The 21,022-nt window shown below is 39.9% G+C and overlaps 2 protein-coding genes across 10 annotated transcripts in view; both read left to right on the plus strand.

Annotated features, from left to right (window-relative positions):
- Nucleotides 1–15,328, plus strand: part of LOC145537233 (bcl-2-like protein 1) — a 142,660-nt gene extending 127,332 nt beyond the window's left edge. For 2 of the 4 annotated variants that reach the window (XM_081568143.1, XM_081568146.1), the window contains exons 4-5: nucleotides 9,893–9,987; nucleotides 12,794–15,328. In XM_081568143.1, coding sequence (XP_081424269.1) covers nucleotides 12,906–13,607 — 702 coding nt within the window. In that variant the 5' untranslated portion in view covers nucleotides 9,893–9,987; nucleotides 12,794–12,905 and the 3' untranslated portion in view covers nucleotides 13,608–15,328. The remainder of the gene's footprint in view (nucleotides 1–9,892; nucleotides 9,988–12,793) is intronic. The other 2 variants (XM_081568147.1, XM_081568144.1) reach the window with 1 other exon arrangement.
- ENOX2 (ecto-NOX disulfide-thiol exchanger 2) overlaps nucleotides 1–21,022 on the plus strand; it is a 279,083-nt gene that overhangs the window by 127,332 nt on the left and 130,729 nt on the right. The window contains exon 4 of one of the 6 annotated variants that reach the window (XM_081568137.1): nucleotides 9,893–9,987. The exons of the other annotated variants lie outside the window; for them this stretch is intronic. The gene's annotated coding sequence lies outside the window, so the exon portion shown is untranslated. The remainder of the gene's footprint in view (nucleotides 1–9,892; nucleotides 9,988–21,022) is intronic. 6 annotated transcript variants of the gene reach the window in all.

Raw genomic sequence — 21,022 nt, forward strand, 5'->3', positions numbered from 1 at the left:
AAAGATCTCTTAAACTCCTATCCATATTCTTTAGGACTATAAAAATTTGTTGTATCTAAGAAATACAAAGTTTTGATAATCAAAGTTTTTGAAATGTCAGGATAGAATTTAGCCTATTTATATAGCCAGTTTAAACACATTCTCAGCAATAAACAATTACAAACAAATAATATGCTAGTATATTTATTCAGCAAATATTTAATGGATGCCTACTGTGTGTCAGGTGATATTGCATGGAAGAGTAGATGAAAATGCCAATTTCCAACAGAAACAGAAAGATAAATAAGATGAAAGGTGAATAAGGCTCTCACCCACAGGGTGCCTACAGTCTGGTAAATAGAATGTATTCTCTTGCATTGATGAAAAACACACCTCTAGGAATTCTAAAGGGACCGTGTTCATTAGTTTTTAGTTAGAATTACTGAGCTTGCTTAAAAGCGATAAAATTGAATTCACCCTCATTTACTCAGTAACAGTGCCTGTTTCCTGTGTTTTCCTCTCAGGAGCCCCATTATTATACTCTCTTTTCAGAGAAAGCTGGTATGAGCATTCAAGTAAGCCAAAAATATGCCTTGTCTCTTGCCAAAAATGTGCTTTTTCCAAGTGTCATCGACACCTTTAGACTATGAAATGGTAAAAATAATCTTGGTTTAGATTGATAGGTATTTAGATGGTAGCAATAAGCAAAAACAATGAGATGGGGGCCTTAAGCCTGCTTAAGCCCTAAATATCCTAAGGAATGACACATTTTTCACTGATAAGTGTTCAGGGGTGATAATTGGCTTCCTGTTGCACACTGAACATGGCTTGAGAAGAAAATGCTTCCTCTCAATTATGAAATAGTGTTTCGTATTGTACTTTTTAAATTAATTCAGTAAACATTTGCTCTGATAATTAGACTTCATGGAGCTTCATGCTGAGGGTACATTTTCATTTGTGTGTGCAATTTAAAAGTTTCTTAAGAGCATAGGTTGCTTAAAAACTGACTATGGATATCAGACTGATCATGTTTTGCCTTCTCTAACCTATCCTCTCACATCCATCTAAATCTGGAACTTTCTACCCAGTGGGGAAGTTCTAAAGCATCAGAACTTCGAGGACAGCTCTGTGATTTTGAATTTCATCTCTCTGCAACCTGCCCTACCCACAACTTTCATGCTCACACCATTTCTTACAACTGTTCTTTGAAAGGATCAGGGTGCCTTTGCTTCCAGGAGAGCTCAGGAGTTATTTTTGCAAGTTAGCAGCAGCCCGGTAATTCTATCTCCTTTCCTATGGAACAGGTGCTCAAGTCTTTCAAATTTCTTTGACCACTCTGGGTAAGTTTTCTTCCAAGACAAGAATTTGTGACCCTGGGCATCTCCAGAAGGGCCAGACAACTTCTGCTGGGGTTATCCACTGTTATACTGAAAGCTTAGTTGGGAATAAGAAAAGAATCAGAGCACGCAGTGAGGTACTGGGAAGAATGAATGGGAGAGGTGAAAGAGGGGTCACCTTATAGATCATCTAGATCTAGTCTTTCCTTTACAACACTACCCCTAACCCTACCTCAAACCACTAAGTAGCTAGTATAGAGCTAAATATATAATTCACTGTGATATTTACTGACTTTCATAACATCCTTATGAGATCGGAGGGCAAGAGCCAGTATCAATTACTGCTTAAAACCATGGGCTCTGGATTCTTGGGCTTAGAGCTGCCATAAAGTAGTCTGTGATTTTGAACAAGTAACTAAGTTATCTAAGACATAGTTCCCTTAATCTGTAAAACAGAGAAAACGTTACCTACCTCATAGGATGACTTTGTGGATTACATGAAATGATTGATATTAAATTGCTTATTGTGGTGACTGCATGGAATAAGGAATCTAAAATTTTTACAAATAGAGAGCTCAGAAATAAACCCATGTATGTATGGAGTTCTGACATATAAAAGAAGAAGCATGACAAATCAGTGGGAAATGTAGAGACTGTTTAATAAATGAAGCTGGAAAATAGTTATTCATATGGAAAAAGATGAAAATAAACCTTATACCATTTACAGGATTAATTGAATATGAATTTCAAAAACAAAATTTTAAACTCCTAGTAGAAAATGTCAGTAAATATCTTCCAAACTTTGGAATAGAGAAAGGCTCTAAGAAAGCACCAGTAGTCCCATAGAAAAACGGACAAAGACATACTCTTTTTTTTTTTCACAAAAAATTGCAGTGCAGAGGGCCAATTAACTTATGAGGAGATTCTACATCATATTAACTAGGAAAAGGAAAATCAACTCACAAAAAGATATAGTTTTAGATCCAATTGGTTGGCAAAAAAGTGAAAGGTGATAATACCAAGGAACCTTTCTCAACCTTTCTCAGAGTATAAAGGACTAATGCCCTAAAATATCCATTGCATGTAAAGAATTAACTCCTCTCCTTTGTATCTGCTGCTGCTGCTGCTGCTAAGTCGTGTCAGTCGTGTCCGACTCTGTGCGACCCCATAGACAGCAGCCCACCAGGCTCCTCCGTCCCTGGGATTCTCCAGGCAAGAATACTGGAGTGGGTTGCCATTTCCTCCTCCAGTGCATGAAAGGGAAAAGTGAAAGTGAAGTCGCTGAGTCGTGTCCGACTCTTTGCGACCTCATGGGCTACAGCCTACCAGGCTCCCCCGTCCATGGGGTTTGTATCTAGAGGGGTACAATTTATGTACTGTCCTTGAGAAAATTGAAGAGATTGTTTTCTTATTCTGTGATTCAGATGAGGAGCTCTGATAAAGGCAAATATTAGAGAAGATGCAGAGTCACATTTTTTATATATTACAAGTAGGAATATATATACATATATACATGTCTATATATATACATATATAAATTGCTGCAAGCACTTTGGGTTGCATGTTGACATTATCTCCTGAAGTTGAACATTCATATACCCTATGACCCCAAAATTCTACTCCTTAGATACATATCTAAGAGAACGTTACTTATGTATCACAGGAGACACAGCTATGTTTATAATGACATAATTCACAATACAAAAATCTAGAAACAACCTAAATTTCATCACTATTAATAATAGATTAATAAACTATGGTATATTCATATAGTAGAATATTATGCAATATTCAGAACAAATGAAATATGGCCACACAAAAAATATGGACTCATCTTAGCAATATGATAATGAATAAAAAAGTAAACCCTAAAATATTATATAGACCATATTATATATTATAAAGTATAAAAAATTTAAGTTTTATATTACATGTACATATAATAAAACTAATTTTAGAAGGCAAAGAGATAATGAATGCAGGGTTCACAATAATGGCTACCTGAAGCTGAAAACTCCAGTACTTTGGCCACCTGATGTGAAGTCTGACTCATTTGAAAAGACCCTGATGCTGGGAAAGATTGAGGGCAGGAGGAGAAGGGGACTACAGAGGATGAGATGGTTGGATGGCATCACCGACTCAATGGACATGAGTTTGGGTGAACTCTGGGAGTTGGTGATGGACAGGGAGGCCTGGCATGCTGCAGTTCATGGGTTCGCAAAGAGTCAGACCCGACTGAGCAACTGAACTGACCTGAACTGGCTTAGAGGTAGGGTGAGGGAGCATGTAAGCTGAGGATAAAAGAATCCTTATAGTTAGATGGCGATTATTGTCAAGGTCTTAGTTTTTATTTGGGGGCTGTGGGTTTGCAAGTACTTGTTACATTATTAAAAATAACTAAATAACTCAGGGAGCAGTGCTGAAAGTATATCATGGACTGAGTATCATGATTAATCCAACTGTATGCACCTGAGAGTCCCAAATAAACACACATAAAATAAAGTACTTAGCCCTGTGCTTTTGGTACAAAATAACACAAGGTAAATGGCAGTTGTCATTGCTAGCATTTCTTGTTCTTCCAACCCCTCTTCATTTTATCTCCTGTCAAGCAGTCATAATTTTCATGCTGTGCCTGAGGATTAATAATTAGAAATATTACTTTACATGAGGTCTCTCCAAATGACTGAGAGAACGAGGTTCAAAATTTAATAGTTCCTGAGTTTTCAACCTTTTATAAATCCATTAGACATCTTTCATTGAATTATTTTTTTCTAATTATCAAAGTACTCTACATATGGACTTCTAGGGTGTTACCAATACCAAAAGCTTTAACCTCTGCATATTATGACTTTGGTACTCAAAATCATAATAGTCATTTAATATAATAGCAGCAGATGGTACTGAATTAGGGCACTCTGCTAGAAGATTATAGTATGTGATGAATGGGTAGTGAGGAAAAAAATTGTGCTCTTAGCCTGGATCTGTAAGTCTGTTAGCTATGATTATTTATTTGTTAGACTTTATATAGTACCTTCTCTTTATTCCCTGCCACAGATATTCTTCTTTTCCCACTATCAAAAGAGCTGAACTGTAACTTCTTAGGAGAACAAGCTTTTAATGTAGCATTGGGAATAAAAATGACTTGGAGGTGGCTGTCTGATTTCAGTGTGTTTTTTAGGTGGAAAGTTTAGTGCAGGAAAAAGAAAATGGAAGGACTAGCAAAAGGTGAAATTGTATGAAAGAAAATGGTAAGGGTAAGAAAGACAGGGTAGTAGAGGAGGAAAAATACAGGAAAAAAAGCCAGAAGACCTGGAATTTAATCTAAGCTTTTGCCTTCATATCATTATTTGACCATAGCAAGTTACTTATCTTCTCTGTCTTCATTTCCTGGGAAAAAGTGAAGATATTAAGCTATTTTTGTCCCTTCAAGTATGAGCATCTTAAAATTAAAGACAAATAGGGGGATTTTACTTCCAGGAAGATGGACTAGACACAGTTTCCCTATTCCTCCCTCTAAGTACCAGTAAAAACTCTAGATATTATATATTAAAAATTAAGACTGAAAAGCACAGAGGAGAAGGCAGACTGTCTAGGGACCTTGAGACCTGAAGGGTGACTGGCAATGAGTTCCATGGGTTTTCTTTTTACCTCATGTATCTCACAGTTGGGGCTGAAGAAGCTGGCAACCCATAAACACCAATGGGTACAGACCCAGAAAAGTCCAAACAAAAACCTGCTCTCTCTAGCCAAAGGACCAGGAAAGAGCAGTCTAATAAGATGGAAAACTTATAGATAATATAGCTAAGTGCTCTACTCCAGCCAAACAGCACAGAAAAAACTGTGGCCCTATTCCCACCCACTCCCAGCCAAGAGGGGAACCTAGATTTCCATCTGCCACAAGGCTCTAATGAGGTACTTCAGTGCCTTTGCCAGGGACTCCTGCCAGGGTAGTGTCAGCAAAGACAAGGTACCTAGCTGGAATTTTCATTACCACTGGCCAGCAGTAAACTACCCCCCCCCCCCACCAGCTTTGTTACAGTAGACCATCTGGGGAGCTTGGAGTTACTCCTTTCTGACAACTGAAAGTTAAAAGAATGCTCCGCCTCACTGTTATGGCATCAGAGGAGGTGATAGAGATTCGTGACTGTCACCATCACCCAGGAGTAACAAGGTCACCCCCAGCAGCTGTCAGTGGAGACTACATGGGAAGCTGGAACTAAGACCCCTGGCCATCAGTAATGAGGAGACCACCCCCCTCAGATGTCAATGAAGGCTAAATGGGGAACCTGGTCTTCTTCTTCCTGGTAGTAATGAGGCAATACCTCCTTACCCCTGCTAGAATGATGTTAAACAATGCCAACTAAAACAGAAAGTTTAAATAAGATCCAAAGTCTCATAACATAATATGCAAAATTTATAGGTTTCAATTAAAAGTCACTCATACCAAGAACCATGCAGATTTCAAACTGAATGAAAAACCACTATCAATAAATGCAAACACTAGATAACAGAAATGTTAGAATTATCTGATAAAGATTTCAAAGCAGGTGTGATAAAAATCTTTCAATGAGAAATTATTAACATGTTTGTCAGATGGTTTCCAAGTAGCTTCTCACATTCTGTAGGTTGTCTGTTTCATTTTGCTGATTGTTTCTTTTGCTGTGCAGAAGATTTCTATTTGATGTAATCTCATTTATTTTTGCCTTTGTTGTTTATGCTTTTGGTGTCATAACCAAAAATTTGTGACCAAAACCAATGTTAAGGAGTTATTTCCCAATATTTTATTTTTTTTATTTTCTAAGAATTCTTATTTTCAATCACACATAGTTATTACATTTTACCAGTGCTTTTTCTGGTTCTGTTACAATAATTGTATAGTTTTTCTCCTTCAGTCTATTGATGTGGTAAGTTACATTGATTGATTTTCTGGTGTTGAATCATCTTTGCTTTGCCTATATTTTTGTATAGTACTTTAATAGTTTCAGGTCATGGATTTCAGTTTTTAATCCATTTTAAGTTAATTTTGTGAAAGATGTAAGGTAGGGATCCAGTTTCATTTTTTGCATGTCCAGTTTTCCCAACACTGCTTATTGAAGAGACTATTCTTTCCTCATTGAATATTATTGGCTACTTTGTCAAACCTTAGTTGACCATAGATGCAGGGATATATTTCTGAGCTCTATATTCTGTTCCAATAGTCTATGCATCTGCTTTTATGCCAACGCGATGCTGTTTTGATTACTATAGCTTTGTAATATAGTTTAAAATCAGGAAGTGTAATGCCTCCAGCTTTGTTCTTCTTTCTCAGGATTGCTTTGGTTATTCGAGTTCTATTGTGCTTCCATATGAATTTTGTGGTTGTTTGTTCTATTTCTATAAAAAAATGCCACTGAAATTTTGATAGGGATTGCGTTGAATCTATAGATGCTTTTAGGAAGTCTGGACATTTAAAAAAATATTAACTCTTATGATCCATGAACAGAGGGTAGCTTTCCATTTGTGTTTTCTTCAATTTCTTTCCCAATGTCTTACAGTTTTTTTGGTAGCTAGATCTTTCATTTCATTGGTTCAGTTTATTCCTAAGTATTTTCGTACTTTTGATGCTATTATAAATAGGATGGTTTTCTTTATTTCTTTTTTCAGATATTTCATTGTTATTGTATAGAAATACAACTGATTTTTGTCTGTTGATTTTGTATCCTGCAACTTTACTGAACTCATATATTAGTTCTAACAGTGTTTCGGTGGAATTTTTAGGATTTTCTCTATATAAGTTAATGTCATCAACAAATAGAGACAGTTCACTTCTTCCTTTCTGATTTGGATGCATTTTTTTCCTATTTGCCCTGGCTAGGACTTCTAGTAGTATGTTGAATAGGAGTGGTGAGAGTAGACATCATTGTCCTGTTCCTGGTCTTAGAGGGAAAGCTTTCAGCCTTTCACTGTTGAGTATGTTATTAGCTGTGGGCTTGTCATATATGACTTCTATTATGTTGAAGTATGTTCCTTTTATACCCAATTTTTGAGAGTTTTTATAATAATGAAAGATGTTGGATTTTGTTAAATGCGGTTTCTGTATCTGTTGAGATGATCATGTGGTTTTTGTCATTCATTCTATTAATGTGGTGTATCACATTTTTTGATTAGTATATATTGAATCATCATTGCATCCTGGAGATAAATATCCCATGGTCATGGTGTATGATCCCTTTAATGTGCTGTTGAATTCAGTTTGCTAGTATTTTGTTGAGAATTTTTGCATCTACATTCACCAGGAATATTTGCCTGTAGTTTTCTCTTCTTGTAATATCTTTATCAAGCTTTGGTATCAGGGTAATGCTAACCTTTTAAAATGAATCTGGGAGTGTTCCCTCTTAGTCTACTTTTTGGAAGAGTTTGAGAAGAATTAGCATTAATTCTTATATAAATGTTTGGTAGAATTCACCTGTGAAGCCATCTAGTCTTGAACTTTTCTTTGTGGAGAGTTTTTGATTACTGATTCAATCCCCATATTTGTTACTGGTCTGTTCTGATTTTCTGTTTCTTCATGATTCAGTCTTAGTAGGTTGTACATTTCCAGGAATTTATTCATTTCTTATAAGTTGTCCAATTTGCTGGCATTTAACTGTTCATAACAGTCTCTTATGATCCTTTATATTTCTGTGCTATCACTTGTAATGCCTCATCTTTCATTATCTTTATTTATTTGAGTCCTCTTTTACTTACTGTAGCTGAAGGTTTGTCAGTTTGGTTTATCTTCTCAAAAACCCTACTCTTAGTTTCATTGATCTTCTCTATTTTTTTCTATTCTTTATTTATTTCTGCTCTGATCTGGCTATCTACTTCCTTTCTGCTGACTTTGATCTTAGTTTGTTCTTGTTTTTCTAGTTCTTGAAGTGTAAACTTAGGATGTTTATTTGAGGCCTGTTTTCTTAATGTAGACATGTATCCCTATACAACTTTCCTCTTAGTACTGCTTTCGCTCCAACTCATAAGTTTTGATATGTTGTTTTGCCATATTTCTTCATTTCAGGATATTTTTGCATTTCCCTTTTGATTTCATTTTTGACCCATTGGTTGTTTGGAAATGTGTTGTTTAGTTTCGATATATTTATGAATTGTTTTTGTTTTTCTTCTGTTATTTGTTTCTACTTTCACAGCATTATGGTTGGAAAAGATACTTGGTATGATTCTAGTCTTTTAAAATTTGTGGCTTCCCTGGTGGCTCAGATAGTAAAGAATCTGCCTGCAATGCAGGAGACCCAGATTTGATCCCTGGGTCCAGAAGATCCCCTGGAGAAGGGAATGGCTACCCACTTTAGTATTACTGCCTGGAGACTTGTTTTGTGACCTGACATATGTCCTCTCCTGGAGAATGTTTCATGTGCATTTGAAAAGGATTGTATTTGGGTACTGTTGGATGGAATGTTCTATATACATCTGTTAGGGGCGTTTTGCCTAAAGTATAGTTCAAATCCAATGTTTCCTTGTTGATTTTCTGTCTAGATGATCTATCCATTGCTGAGAAGGTGGTAGAGCAGTCCCTTACTAGTATTGTATGGCTGTCTATTACTCCCATCAAATTTACTAGTATTTGCTTAATGTACTTCAGTGCTTCAGTGTGGAGTGCATATATAGATATTTACAATTTTTATATTACCTTGATGAATTGAATCCTTTATCATTATATAATGACCTTTTTTGTCCCTTGTCACAGTTTCTGACTTAAAGTCTATTTTATCTGATATAAGTATAGCTACCTCTGTTCTCTTTAGGTTTCAATTATGTGGAACATCTTTTTTTATCCCTTCACTCTGAACCTATATGATTCCTAGAAGCTGAAGCAAGTCTCTTGTAGGTAGCGTATAGCTGGGTCTTGTTTTTTAATCCATTCAGCCAGTTTATGCCATTTTATTAGATAATTTACTGCATTTACATTTAAAGTGATTATTGGTAGGTAAGGACTTACTATTGCATCTTGTTAATTTTTTTATTTTACTACTGCTCATGGGGTTCTCAAGGTAAGAATACTGAAGTGGTTTGCCATTCCCTTCTCCGGTGGACCATGTTTTATCAGAACTCTCCACCATGACCCGTCTGTCTTGGGTGTCCCTACCCGGCATGGCTCATAGTTTCATTGAGTAAGACAAGGCTGTGGTCCGATCCTAAAGGAAATCAGTCCTGAATATTCATTGGAAGGACTGATGCTGAAGCTGAAACTCCAATAGTTTGGCCACCTGATACAAATAACTGACTCATTGGAAAAGACTTTGATGCTGGGAAAGATTGAAAGCAGGAGGAGAAGGGGACGACAGAGGATGAGATGGTTGGATGGCATCACTGACTCGATGGACATGAGTTTGAGCAAACTCTGGGAGTTTGTGATGGACGGGGAAGCCTGGCGTGCTGTAGTTTATGGAGTTGCAAAGAGTCAAACACAACTGAGCGACTGAACTGAATTGTTTTCTGGCTGTTTTGTGGTTCCTTTGTTCCTTCCTCTCTTACTTTCTTTGTGAATCAATGATTTTTGCTAATAGTACATTTTGATTCTTCTCTCTTCTTTGTATCTACTCTAGGTTTTTGTTTTGTGGTGACCCTGAGGATTACTTCAAACATCTTACAGATGTAACAGTCCATTTAAAAATCACAACAACTTAACTTTGATCTCACGGTAAAACTTTACCCTTTACTTACCCCTATCAATATTTTGTTTCTGTCACAATTTACATGTTTTTGTATTATGTAACCATTAAAAATTATTGTAGTTCTTTTAACCATAGAAATTTTAATATTTTTGTCCTTTAACCATCATACTTGAGTTAAGTGGTTACACACTGCCATATTACAGTATTAGAACATTTTGAATCTGACTGTATATTTACCGTTATAAATATGTGGTATATTTTCATATGTTTTCATGTTACTAGGTAGCATACTTTCATTTCAGCTTGAAGAACTCATTTCAGCATTTCTTTTTTTAGTATTCTTTTCCATTATGGTTTATCACAAGATACTGAATATAGTTCCTTGTGCTATATAGTAGGACCTTGTTTATCCATCCTATATATAATAGTTTACATCTGCTAATCCCAAACTCCCAGTCTTCCCCCTCCCTTAGCAACCACTAGTTTGTTCTCTATGTCTGTGATTCTGTTTCTATTTTGCAGATAGATTCATTTGTGTCATATTTTAGGTTCCACATATAAGTGATATCATATGGTATTTATCTTTCTCTTTCTGACTTACTTCACTTAGTATGATAATCTCTGGTTACATCCATGTTGCTGCAAATGACATTATTTCATTCTTTTTATGGCTTAGTAGTATTCCATTGTATATATGTACCACATCTTCTTTATCCATTCATCTGTAAATGCACATTTATGTTGTTTCCATGTTTTTGCTGTTGTGAATATGAAAATATGCCACACATTTACTGGACTGCCTTCAATGAGGAAAGGCCTTCACCTGCATATGGTAGCATGCTGGAGTATGCTGTCACCCCAAGTCTAATAGTGCAGGGAATCATGTGCAGGGGGCATGTGGTAGCTCAAGATCCAGTGAATTACAGTAACTCATCAGCTTAGTTTGCTGGAGTCCACAACACTGTGTTGGCTTTGGCAAGTGCTGCATGAGTCCATAGGAGCTGCAAGGACTGTTGAGCTCATCAGTGGCTTCTCCAGGTCCATCAGTTAGGGACCATGGCAGGCAGCAGTGATGGCTAGAGTCAGTGGTGTGCACACATTCAGCTGTAGGGAGCAGCTACACATGACTCTGTTGAGGTAGGGACCAGTTACAGACACACATACAGTGGTGGAAGCCAGGAAAAGGAGCTGGCTGGGAACAATTTGGGGCATACTGGGCCCTGGCTGTTGGTGCGTACTACTACTACTATGCTGTTGGGTCTCACCACAGACACACAGCAGTGAAAGCTGGTATTGGAAGCCAGGAGTTGTGGAGGTGCATAGCTGCAGGTAAGCCCAGTGGCACAGGCCAGTGACAAGAGACAGGACCAGAACTGGGCTCACAAGCAGCTTCAATGTTCACTCCTGTGGCTGTACAGTCTCCTGACAGGTATGCACAAAGCCATAGAGGTAGTGATTAAGTTCAGATGGAAGGCATGCAGAAACACAGTTAAAGGGGCTAATTGCAGATGAGACTGCTGTTACAGGCCAGTGACCAGATCTAAGGCTGAATCCTGACCCATAAGCAGCTGCGGGGGCCTTAACTCAGCTGTGGAGGGTCTAAGCTAGAGTCTTGCTCTCATGCAGCTACAGAGGCCTAGGCTGGCAACTGGTGCAGTTCTCAGCCTCTGGCTAGGGAGACAGAAAGATACTCAGGCAGCTGGCAAAGGCAAATGTGAATATCCATGGAATGAAAAGTGGTATAATCTCCAGGAATCCATGGCAGCTGTGCTGGTCATTGCTTTCTTCAGTGGCAGAAGCTGTTGGGTCATCTGCAGAGCAGGTCATTGGAAACCACAGTCTTTCTTGCCTTGTGACTAGTATTGGTAGTCCCTGCTTTTCCTCCTTATTCCTAGTGATGTCTGTATATACATCTCAGTTTTGCCAGTCTCTGGATGGTATGAAGCCAAAGCGAGGTCTTCCTGTAGTGACCCAAAAGACTGAGGAAGCTTGTTGCTCATCTCACTTTTCCTTTCTCAGCATCAGGAACTCTTTGTAGCTGGAGCATTTCCTCTTAGCACCAAGCAGTGCTGGCTTGGGAGATGGGATGATGCAGGCAAAATGAAGCTATTCTTCCTTCCCTTTTTGTGAAGTTTTTCTCAGTTTTTCATTTGTTTCACTGTGTTGCTGAAGTTTCTTAAGTGGACTACAGAGCACTCCTGGAACTGTTTTTCATCATGGATAGCTGTATAATTGTTGATCTTTGTGGAGGGATGGAGGCTGGGGTCTCCTACACTGCCATCTTGGTATACCTAGTAATATACCAGTATTACCAGTATACCAGTACTGGTATACCCAGTATATACCAAGTGACAACATATATGAAATAGACCACTTCCCCAAAAAACAGAAACTATAAGCAAAATAGGTAATTTGAACAGTCATATACGTATTAAGGAAATTGAATTCATAATTTAAAATCTCCATGAATCAAATTTCTGTTGCCAAATGGTTTCCCCAGACAATTCTATCAAAAATTTCTAAAGAACGTGGCAGGAGGCCGCGGCTGCTGAGCGGCCGCCCTCAATCGGGGTGATGGAGGAGGAAGCAAGCGAGGGGGCCGGTTCTTGAGCTTCGTAATTCCTGTGTCGCCTCCTGAGCTCTCAGTATGCCAGGTCGCATGATCCCTCCAGCCGGAGCTGCTTTTTTTGCCAGCTACCGCCGCGAGGCCAATTGACTTACCGGCATCCCCGCTGCCACCTCCTCTCCCACCTATGATACAATAGATCATCCGGGGGCTGCACCTGCCTGCCGTCGCCTGAGACGGATTTGAATCTCTTTCTCTCCCTTTAGAACCTCATCTTGGCTTTGGATCTTCGAAGAGAACCACTAAGCAGAGACCAGACCCAGTGAGTGAGCAGGTGTTTTGGACAGTGGACTGGTGGAGCCCATCCTTATTATAAAAATGTCTCAGAGCAACCGGGAGCTGGTGGTTGACTTTCTCTCTTACAAGCTTTCCCAGAAAGGATACAGCTGGAGTCAGTTTAGTGATGTGGAAGAGAACAGAACTGAGGCCCCAGAAGGAACAGAATCAGATATGGAAACCCCCAGTGCCGTCAGTGGCAACCCATCCTCGCACCTGGCAGATAGCCCTGCGGTGAGTGGAGCCACTGGCCACAGCAGAAGCTTGGATGCCCGGGAAGGGATCCCCATGGCAGCAGTGAAGCAAGCCCTGAGGGAGGCTGGCGATGAGTTTGAACTGAGGTACCGACGGGCATTCAGCGACCTGACGTCCCAGCTCCACATCACCCCCGGGACAGCATATCAGAACTTTGAACAGGTAGTGAATGAACTCTTCCGGGATGGGGTGAACTGGGGTCGCATTGTGGCCTTTTTCTCCTTCGGTGGGGCACTGTGCATGGAAAGCGTAGACAAGGAGATGCAGATATTGGTGAGTCGGATCGCAACTTGGATGGCCACTTACCTGAATGACCACCTAGAGCCTTGGATCCAGGAGAACGGCGGCTGGGACACTTTTGTGGAACTCTACGGGAACAATGCAGCAGCCGAGAGCCGGAAGAGCCAGGAGCGCTTCAACCGCTGGTTCCTGATGGCCATGACTGTGGCTGGTGTGGTTCTGCTGGGCTCACTCTTCAGTCGGAAATGACCAGACACTGACCACCCACTCTCCCACACACCCCCGTCCTGCCCCCACCACATCTCTCCGTCCAGCCACCATTGCCACCAGGAGAACCACTCCATGGAGCCCACAGCCACCCACACATCACAGCGTTGGGCCTTGACTTGGTCCCCCACAATTAGTTTTCTAGAATTGACATGCTTCTGTGAGAGCCGCCTTCCTCAGTTCTCGTGGTGTCAAAACCCACAAAATTCCCTAGAATCTGCCCCGGTGGAAGCTAACAGGTGTGGGGGATTGTGACTAGGGGCTGGAGTGCCCCACCTGATTGGTGGGTCCCCTTCCGCATTTAGGGTCCCTGAGCATGCTTTCTTGCCAGGGAGCTGGAAAGTTTTCTGACCCTTTTTCCCAGAAAGAGAGATAATAGATTGCCTTCATTTTGATGTCTGTGGCCTCAGACTTGATAATTTCCGGTCTCCCCTTCCTCCCAGCCCTGGGCTCCCTGTTCATCCATCCCCACCCTCCAAGAGCCACTTAGGGCCCACTTCTGACTAATTAGGGATTCGGGATGCTTGGGATAAAGAAATAAGGACCAGGACCCCCTCCCCGCCTCTGACCCGGCCAGAGTCCCTCCCTCCAATCCCAGTGTCCTCTGGAGGCCTCTGGCTAGAGGCTGGCCTCACCAGAGATGGAGGGACTGTAGCTGCAGGAAGCACCCCATGCCAAAGCTGGAGTGGCCTTGCAGTTTAGCACCACCCCAGTTCTTCCCTTTCCCTGGCTCCATGACCATGACTGAGGGACCAACTGGGCCTGAGATAGGTGCCTCAGAGCTGTTTATGGCCTCAGCTGCCTCACTTCCTGCAAGAAGATAACCCTGTGGCATCTTTGCCTCGGGCTGCTGCCCATGGGGTTCAGGAGCCACGGCTCAGAGGTGAGGGGGAGCTACAGGGAGCAGCTGTGGGAGCCCTAGGGTCTTCCTACCTCAGGCAGGAAGGGCAGGAAGGAGAGCCTTGTGCGTGGGGTGGAGCTGGGAGTGGCCGGAGGGGCCAGCCCTGCCTGGCCTGAACAATTTGTGCCCCACCCCCATTCAGCCTGAGCAGCCGGGCTGCCAAGGTCAGGATCGCCTGTCCAGGAGCTCTTCTGACCTCCCTCTCTCTCCTCTGCTCTACCTATGGCCTGTCTCATCCCTGGGGGTCCAGGCCTAGCCCCGGCCACCCCGGGCTCTCTGCTGTACATATTTGAAACTAGTTTTTGTTCCTTGTGAAGATGATATACTATTTTTGTTAAAAAAAAATTTCTAAAGAAGAATTCACACCAATTCTACACAATCTCTTCCAAGAAATAGAATAGGACAGAGCAATATTCAGTTGATTTGATGAAGCAATTATTCCCCTACTGTCAACATAAGACAATGACAATACAAAACAGAAAACTATATTCCAATATCCCTCATGAATATAGTTGTAAAATCCTTAACAAAGATTAGCAAAGCAAATTCAGTAATATATAAAAGGAATTATACACGGTGACCAAGGGCTGCAACGGTGGTTTAATATCTGAAAAGAAGGCAATGTAATGATTATGTTAAAAACCTAAAGATATTTCAATGCTATTCTCCCAGAACGTCCCACCCTCACCTTCTCCCTTAGAGTCCATAAGACTGTTCTATGCATCTGTGTCTCTTATTCTGTCTTGTATATAGGGTTATCGTTACCTTCTTTCAAATTCCATATATATGCATTAGTATGCTGTATTGGTGTTTTTGTTTCTGGCTTACTTTACTCTGTATAATGGGCTCCAGTTTCATGAGACAAATGCTCAGGGCCGGGTCAATGGGATGACCCAGAGGAATGGGATGGGGAGGGAGGTGGGTGGGGGGTCCAGGAAGGGGAACACATGTAAACCCATGGCTGATTCATGTCAATGTATGGCAAAAATGACTACAATATTGTAAAGTAATTAGCCTACAACTAAAATAAATAAATTTATTAAAAAAAAAGACAAAAATAAATAAAAATAAAAAAAAATAAAAAAATAAAAAAGAATTCACCTGCAAAGTAAATAAATAAATAAATAAACCTAAAGATGAAAAATCACAAAATCATATCAATCAATGCACACAAAGAATTTAAAAATTAAACAACATGCATCATAAAAACTTTCAGAAAAAATAGGAATAAAAGGTAATTTCCTCAATTTGATAAAGAACATGGAGTAAGAACCAATAGCTAACATTGTGCTTCCTGATGAAAGAGTTAATTTGCTTTCCCCATAAGACTAGCAAAAAGGCAAGGATGTCCACACTCACCACCTTTATTCAACATGGTGTCAGTAATTTTAGCCATTGAAATAAGGGAGGGAAAAGAAGTAAAAGACATGCAGATCAGAATGATTGCAGATGATATGGTCACCTACATAGAAAATCCCAAAGAATATAACAACAACAAAAAACCTCCTGACAGTAGTATGTGAGTACAGGAAAGTTGCAGGATATAAGATAAATGTACAAAACTCAATTGTATTTCTGTATATTAGCAATGAATTCTTGGACACTAAAATTAAAAATATAACCATTTAAAATTATCCAAATAGAATGAAATCAGTTCAGTTCAGTCGCTCAGTCGTGTCCGACTCTCTGTGACCCCATGAATTGCAGCACGCCAGGCCTCTCTGTCCATCACCAACTCCCGGAGTCCACCCAAACCCATGTCCATCGAGTCGGTTATGCCATCCAACCATCTCATCCTCTGTCGTCCCCTTCTCCTTCCGCCACCAATCCTACCCAGCATTAGGGTCTTTTCCAATGAGTCAACTCTTCGCATGAGGTGGCCAAAGTATTGGAGTTTCAGCTTCAACATCAGACCTTCCAATGAACACCCAGGACTGATCTCTCTTTTTTTTTTTTTTCAGTTCTACCAGTTTATTGATACCAACACATTTCCCTCCACCCTCATGCACGCGTGCTCAGTCATGTAACCCCATGGACTGCAGCCTGCCAGGCTCCTCTGTCCATGGACTTTTCCAGGCAAGAATACTGGAGTGGGTTGCCATTTCCTTCTCCAGGGTAGCCATTTCCTTCTCCATGAACTCTTTTAGGATGGACTGATTGGATCTCCTTGCAGTCCAAGGGACTCTCAAGAGTCTTCTCCAACACCACAGTTCAAAAGCATCAATTCTTCAGCGCTCAGCTTTCTTCACAGTCCAACTCTCACATCCATACATGACCACTGGAAAAACCATAGCCTTGATTAGACGGACTTTGGTTGGCAAAGTAATGTCTCTGCTTTTAAATATGCTATCTAGGTTGGCCATAACCTTCCTTCCAAGGAGAAGGTGTCTTTTGATTTCATGGCTGCAGTCACCATCAGCAGTGATTTTGGAGCCCAAAAAAATAGTCTGACACTGTTTCCACTCTTTCCCCATCTATTTCCCACGAAGTGATTGGACCAGATGCCATGATCCTAGTTTTCTGAACGTTGAGCTTTAAGCCAACTTTTTCACTCTCCTCTTTCACCTTCATAAAGAGGCTCTTTAGTTCTTCTTCACTTTCTGCCATAAGGGTGGTGTCATCCACATATCTGAGGTTATTGATATTTCTCCCGGCAATCTTGATTCCAGCTTGTGCTTCCTCCAGCTGAGCGTTTCTCATGATGTACTCTGCATACTTAGGTATAAATATAAATTAACCAAAATTTGTACAGGATCTATATGCTGTAATTTATAAAACACTAATGAAATCAAATAAAACCTAAATAAATGGATAAACACACTATGTTCATGTTTCAGGATTCAAAAGTAACCATGTCAGTACTATCCAAATTGATCTTTAAGGTCAATGCAATTTCTATCAAAATTCCATCAAGGTATTTTTGGAGACATAGACAAGTTTATCTTAACATTTGTATGGAAAGGTACAGGACCAAGAGCTAATTCAATCTTGAAAAAAGAATATATTCAGAGGAATCAATCTACCCAATATCATCTTGCTGTATTCCCACAGTAATCAAGACTATGTGGTATTGGTGGAGTGATAGATACATAGACCAATGAGACAAAATAGAAACAGAGAAATAGACCCACACAAATGTATCAAACTAATTTTTAAAAGGTGCAAAAGAATTCAGTGAAAGGAGGGTGCTAGAGCAATTAGACATCTTTGGGGTGCTAGAGCAATTAGACATCCATATGGGAGGGGAGAAAACCTAGATCTAAATCTCAGTCCTTATACAAAAAAATTAACTCAAAATGAATGATGGACTTAATTTTAAAATGTAAAATTATAAAACTTTTAGGGGAAAAAAATAGGAGAAAATCTTTGGGACCTGGGGTTAGGCAAAGAGTTTACCTAGACAATACCAGTTTACTTAGATAACACCAAAAAGCACAATCCATAAAAGGATAAATTGACGAATTCTACCTCATTAAAATACAGTTTAATTCTGTGAAAGACCTTATTGATAGGATGAAAACAAGCTACAGACTAGGAGAAAACATTTGCAAACCATAAATCCAACAAAGGATTACTATCTAGGGATATATAAAGAACTCCCAAATTCAGCAATTAAAAAGTGAAATAATCTAATTATAAAATGTGCAAAAGCCATGCATGGATGTTTCACTGACAAGTATATACAGATGGCAAGTACTTGAAAAGATGCTCAATATCAGTAACCATTAAGGAAATGCAAATTAAAATCACAACAAGATATCACATATCAGAATAGGCTACAATTGAAAATAATGACATCACCAAATTCTAGCCAGGATGTGGGGAAACTGAGTCACTTATACATTGCTTCTAGGAATATAACATGGTATAGCCACTGTGGGAAAGTGTCGTTTTTTCTTTAAAAAACTAAACATGCAACTACCATACAACCCAGCAATTACACTCTTGGGAATTGACCCCTGAGATACAAAAACCCATACATGAATGTTTATAGCAACTTTATTTGTAATAACGAAAAACTACAAACAACCCAAATGTTCTACAGTGGGTGAACAGTTTAACAAATTGTGGTGTAGCCATACCATGCAATACTAATCAGCAATACACAGAATCAAAGTGTTAATACATTCAACAACATGGATAAATCTCCAGAGAATTTTACCGAGTGGAAAAAAAAGCCAGAATGAAAATGGCAATCACAGGTAACTAGCCAATCTGATCACATGGAACACAGCCTTGTCTAACTCAATGAAACTATGAGCCATGCCATGTAGAGCCACCCAAAAAGGCAAAATGGTTATCTGAGGAGGCCTTACAAACAGCTGAGAAAAAAAAAAAAGATGCAAAAGGCAAAGGAGAAAACGAAAGATATACCCATTTGAATGCAGAATTCCAAAGAATAGCAAGGAGAGATAAGAAAGCCTTCCTCAGTGATCAGTGCAAAGAAATAGAGGAAAACAATAGAATGGGAAAGACTAGAGATCTCTTCAAGAAAATCAGAGATACCAAGGGAACATTTCATGCAAAAATGGTCTCAATAAAAGACAGAAATTGTATGGACCTAACAGAAGCAGAAGACATTAAGAAGAGGTGGCAATAATACACAGAAGAACTGTACAAAAAGATCTTCATGACCCAGACAACCACGATGGTGTGATCACTCACCTAGAGCCACACATCCTGGAATGCAAAGTCAAGTTGGCCTTAGGAAGCATCACTATGAGCAAAGCTAGTGGAGGTGATGAAATTCCAGTGAGCTATTTCAAATCCTAAAAGATGATGCTGTGAAAGTGCTGCACTCAATATGCCAGCAAATTTGGAAAACTCAACAGTGGCCACAGGACTGGAAAAGGTCTATCTGTCTTCATTCCAATGCCAAAGAAAGACAATGCCAAAGAATGTTCAAACGACCACACAATTGCACTCATCTCACACGCTAGCAAAGTAATGCTCAAAATTCTGCAAACCAGGCTTTAGCAGTATGTGAACTGTGAACTTCCAGATGTTAAAGCTGGATTTAGAAAAGGCAGAGAAATCAGAGATCAAATTGCCAATATCCACTGGATCATCGAAAAAGCAAGAGTTCCAGAAAAACGTCTACCTCTGCTTTATTGACTATGCCAAAGCCTTTGACTGTGTGGATCACAACAAACTGTGGAAAATTCTGAGAGATGGGAATACCAGACCACCTGACCTGCCTCCCGGAAACCTGTATACAGGTCAAGAAGCAACAGTTAAAACCAGACATGGAACTACAGACTGGTTCCAAATCGGGAAAGGAGTACGTCAAGGCTGTATATTGTCACCCTGCTTATTTAACTTATATGCAGAATACATCATGGGAAACACTGGGCTGGAAGAAGCACAAGCTGGAATCAAGATTGCTGGGAGAAATATCAATTACCTCAGATATGCAGATGACACCACCGTTATGGCAGAAAGTGAAGAAGAACTAAAGAGCCTCTTGATGAAAGTGAAAGAGGAGAGTGAAAGAGCTGGCTTAAAACTCCACATTCAGAAAACTGAGATCATGGCATCCGGTCCCATCACTTCATGGCAAATAGATGGGGAAGCAATGAAAACAGTGACAGACTTTATTTTGGGGGGCTCCAAAATCACTGCAGATGGTGACTGCAGCCATGAAATTAAAAGGCTCTTGCTCCTTGGAAGAAAAGCTATGACTAACCTAGACAGCATATTAAAAAGCAGAGACATTACTTTGTCAACAAAGATTTGTCTAGTCAAAGCTATGGTTTTTCCAGTAGTCATGTATGGATGTGAGAGTTGGACTATAAAGGAAACTGAGCACCAAAGAATTGATGCTTTTGAACTGTGATGTTGGAGCAGACTCTTGAGAGTCCCTTGGAAAAAAAAGATACAACCAGTCCATCCTAAAGGAAATCAGTCCTGAATATTCATTGGAAGGACTGATGCTGAAGCGGAAACTCCAATACTTTGGCCACCTGATGTGAAGAAGTGACTCATTGGAATAGACCTTGATGCTGGCAAAGATTGAAGGCAGCAGGAGAAGGGGATGACAGAGGAGGAGATGGTTGGATGGCATCACTGACTCTATGGATATGAGTTTGAGTAAACTCTGGGAGTTGGTGATAGACAGGAAAGCCTCGTGTGCTGCAGTCCATGAGGTCGCAAAGAGTCAAACATGACTGAGCGACTGAACTGAACTGAAAAAAAAGCCAATCTGAAAGATTACATACTATATGATTCCATTTATATAGCATTCTTGAAACTACAAAATTATCAAAATGGAGAACAGATTGTTGGTTGCTAGGTGTCAACAAAGGAGGTAGTAAGAAAGAGAAGAGGGTATGACTATAAAAGGGAAACATGAGGGATCCTTGTGATGGAAATATTCTGTATCTTGACCATATCAATGTCAATACCTTGGTTGTTTTCTTGTACTATAGTTTTGCAAGATACTACCATTGAGGGCAACTGGGTCAAGGATGTCTCTTGTTTCTTATATCTGCAAATG

This window comes from Giraffa tippelskirchi, chromosome X (genome assembly GCF_054371585.1).
Source record: "Giraffa tippelskirchi isolate mGirTip1 chromosome X, T2T-mGirTip1v1.2.pri, whole genome shotgun sequence".
Classification (NCBI taxonomy): Eukaryota; Metazoa; Chordata; class Mammalia; order Artiodactyla; family Giraffidae; genus Giraffa; species Giraffa tippelskirchi.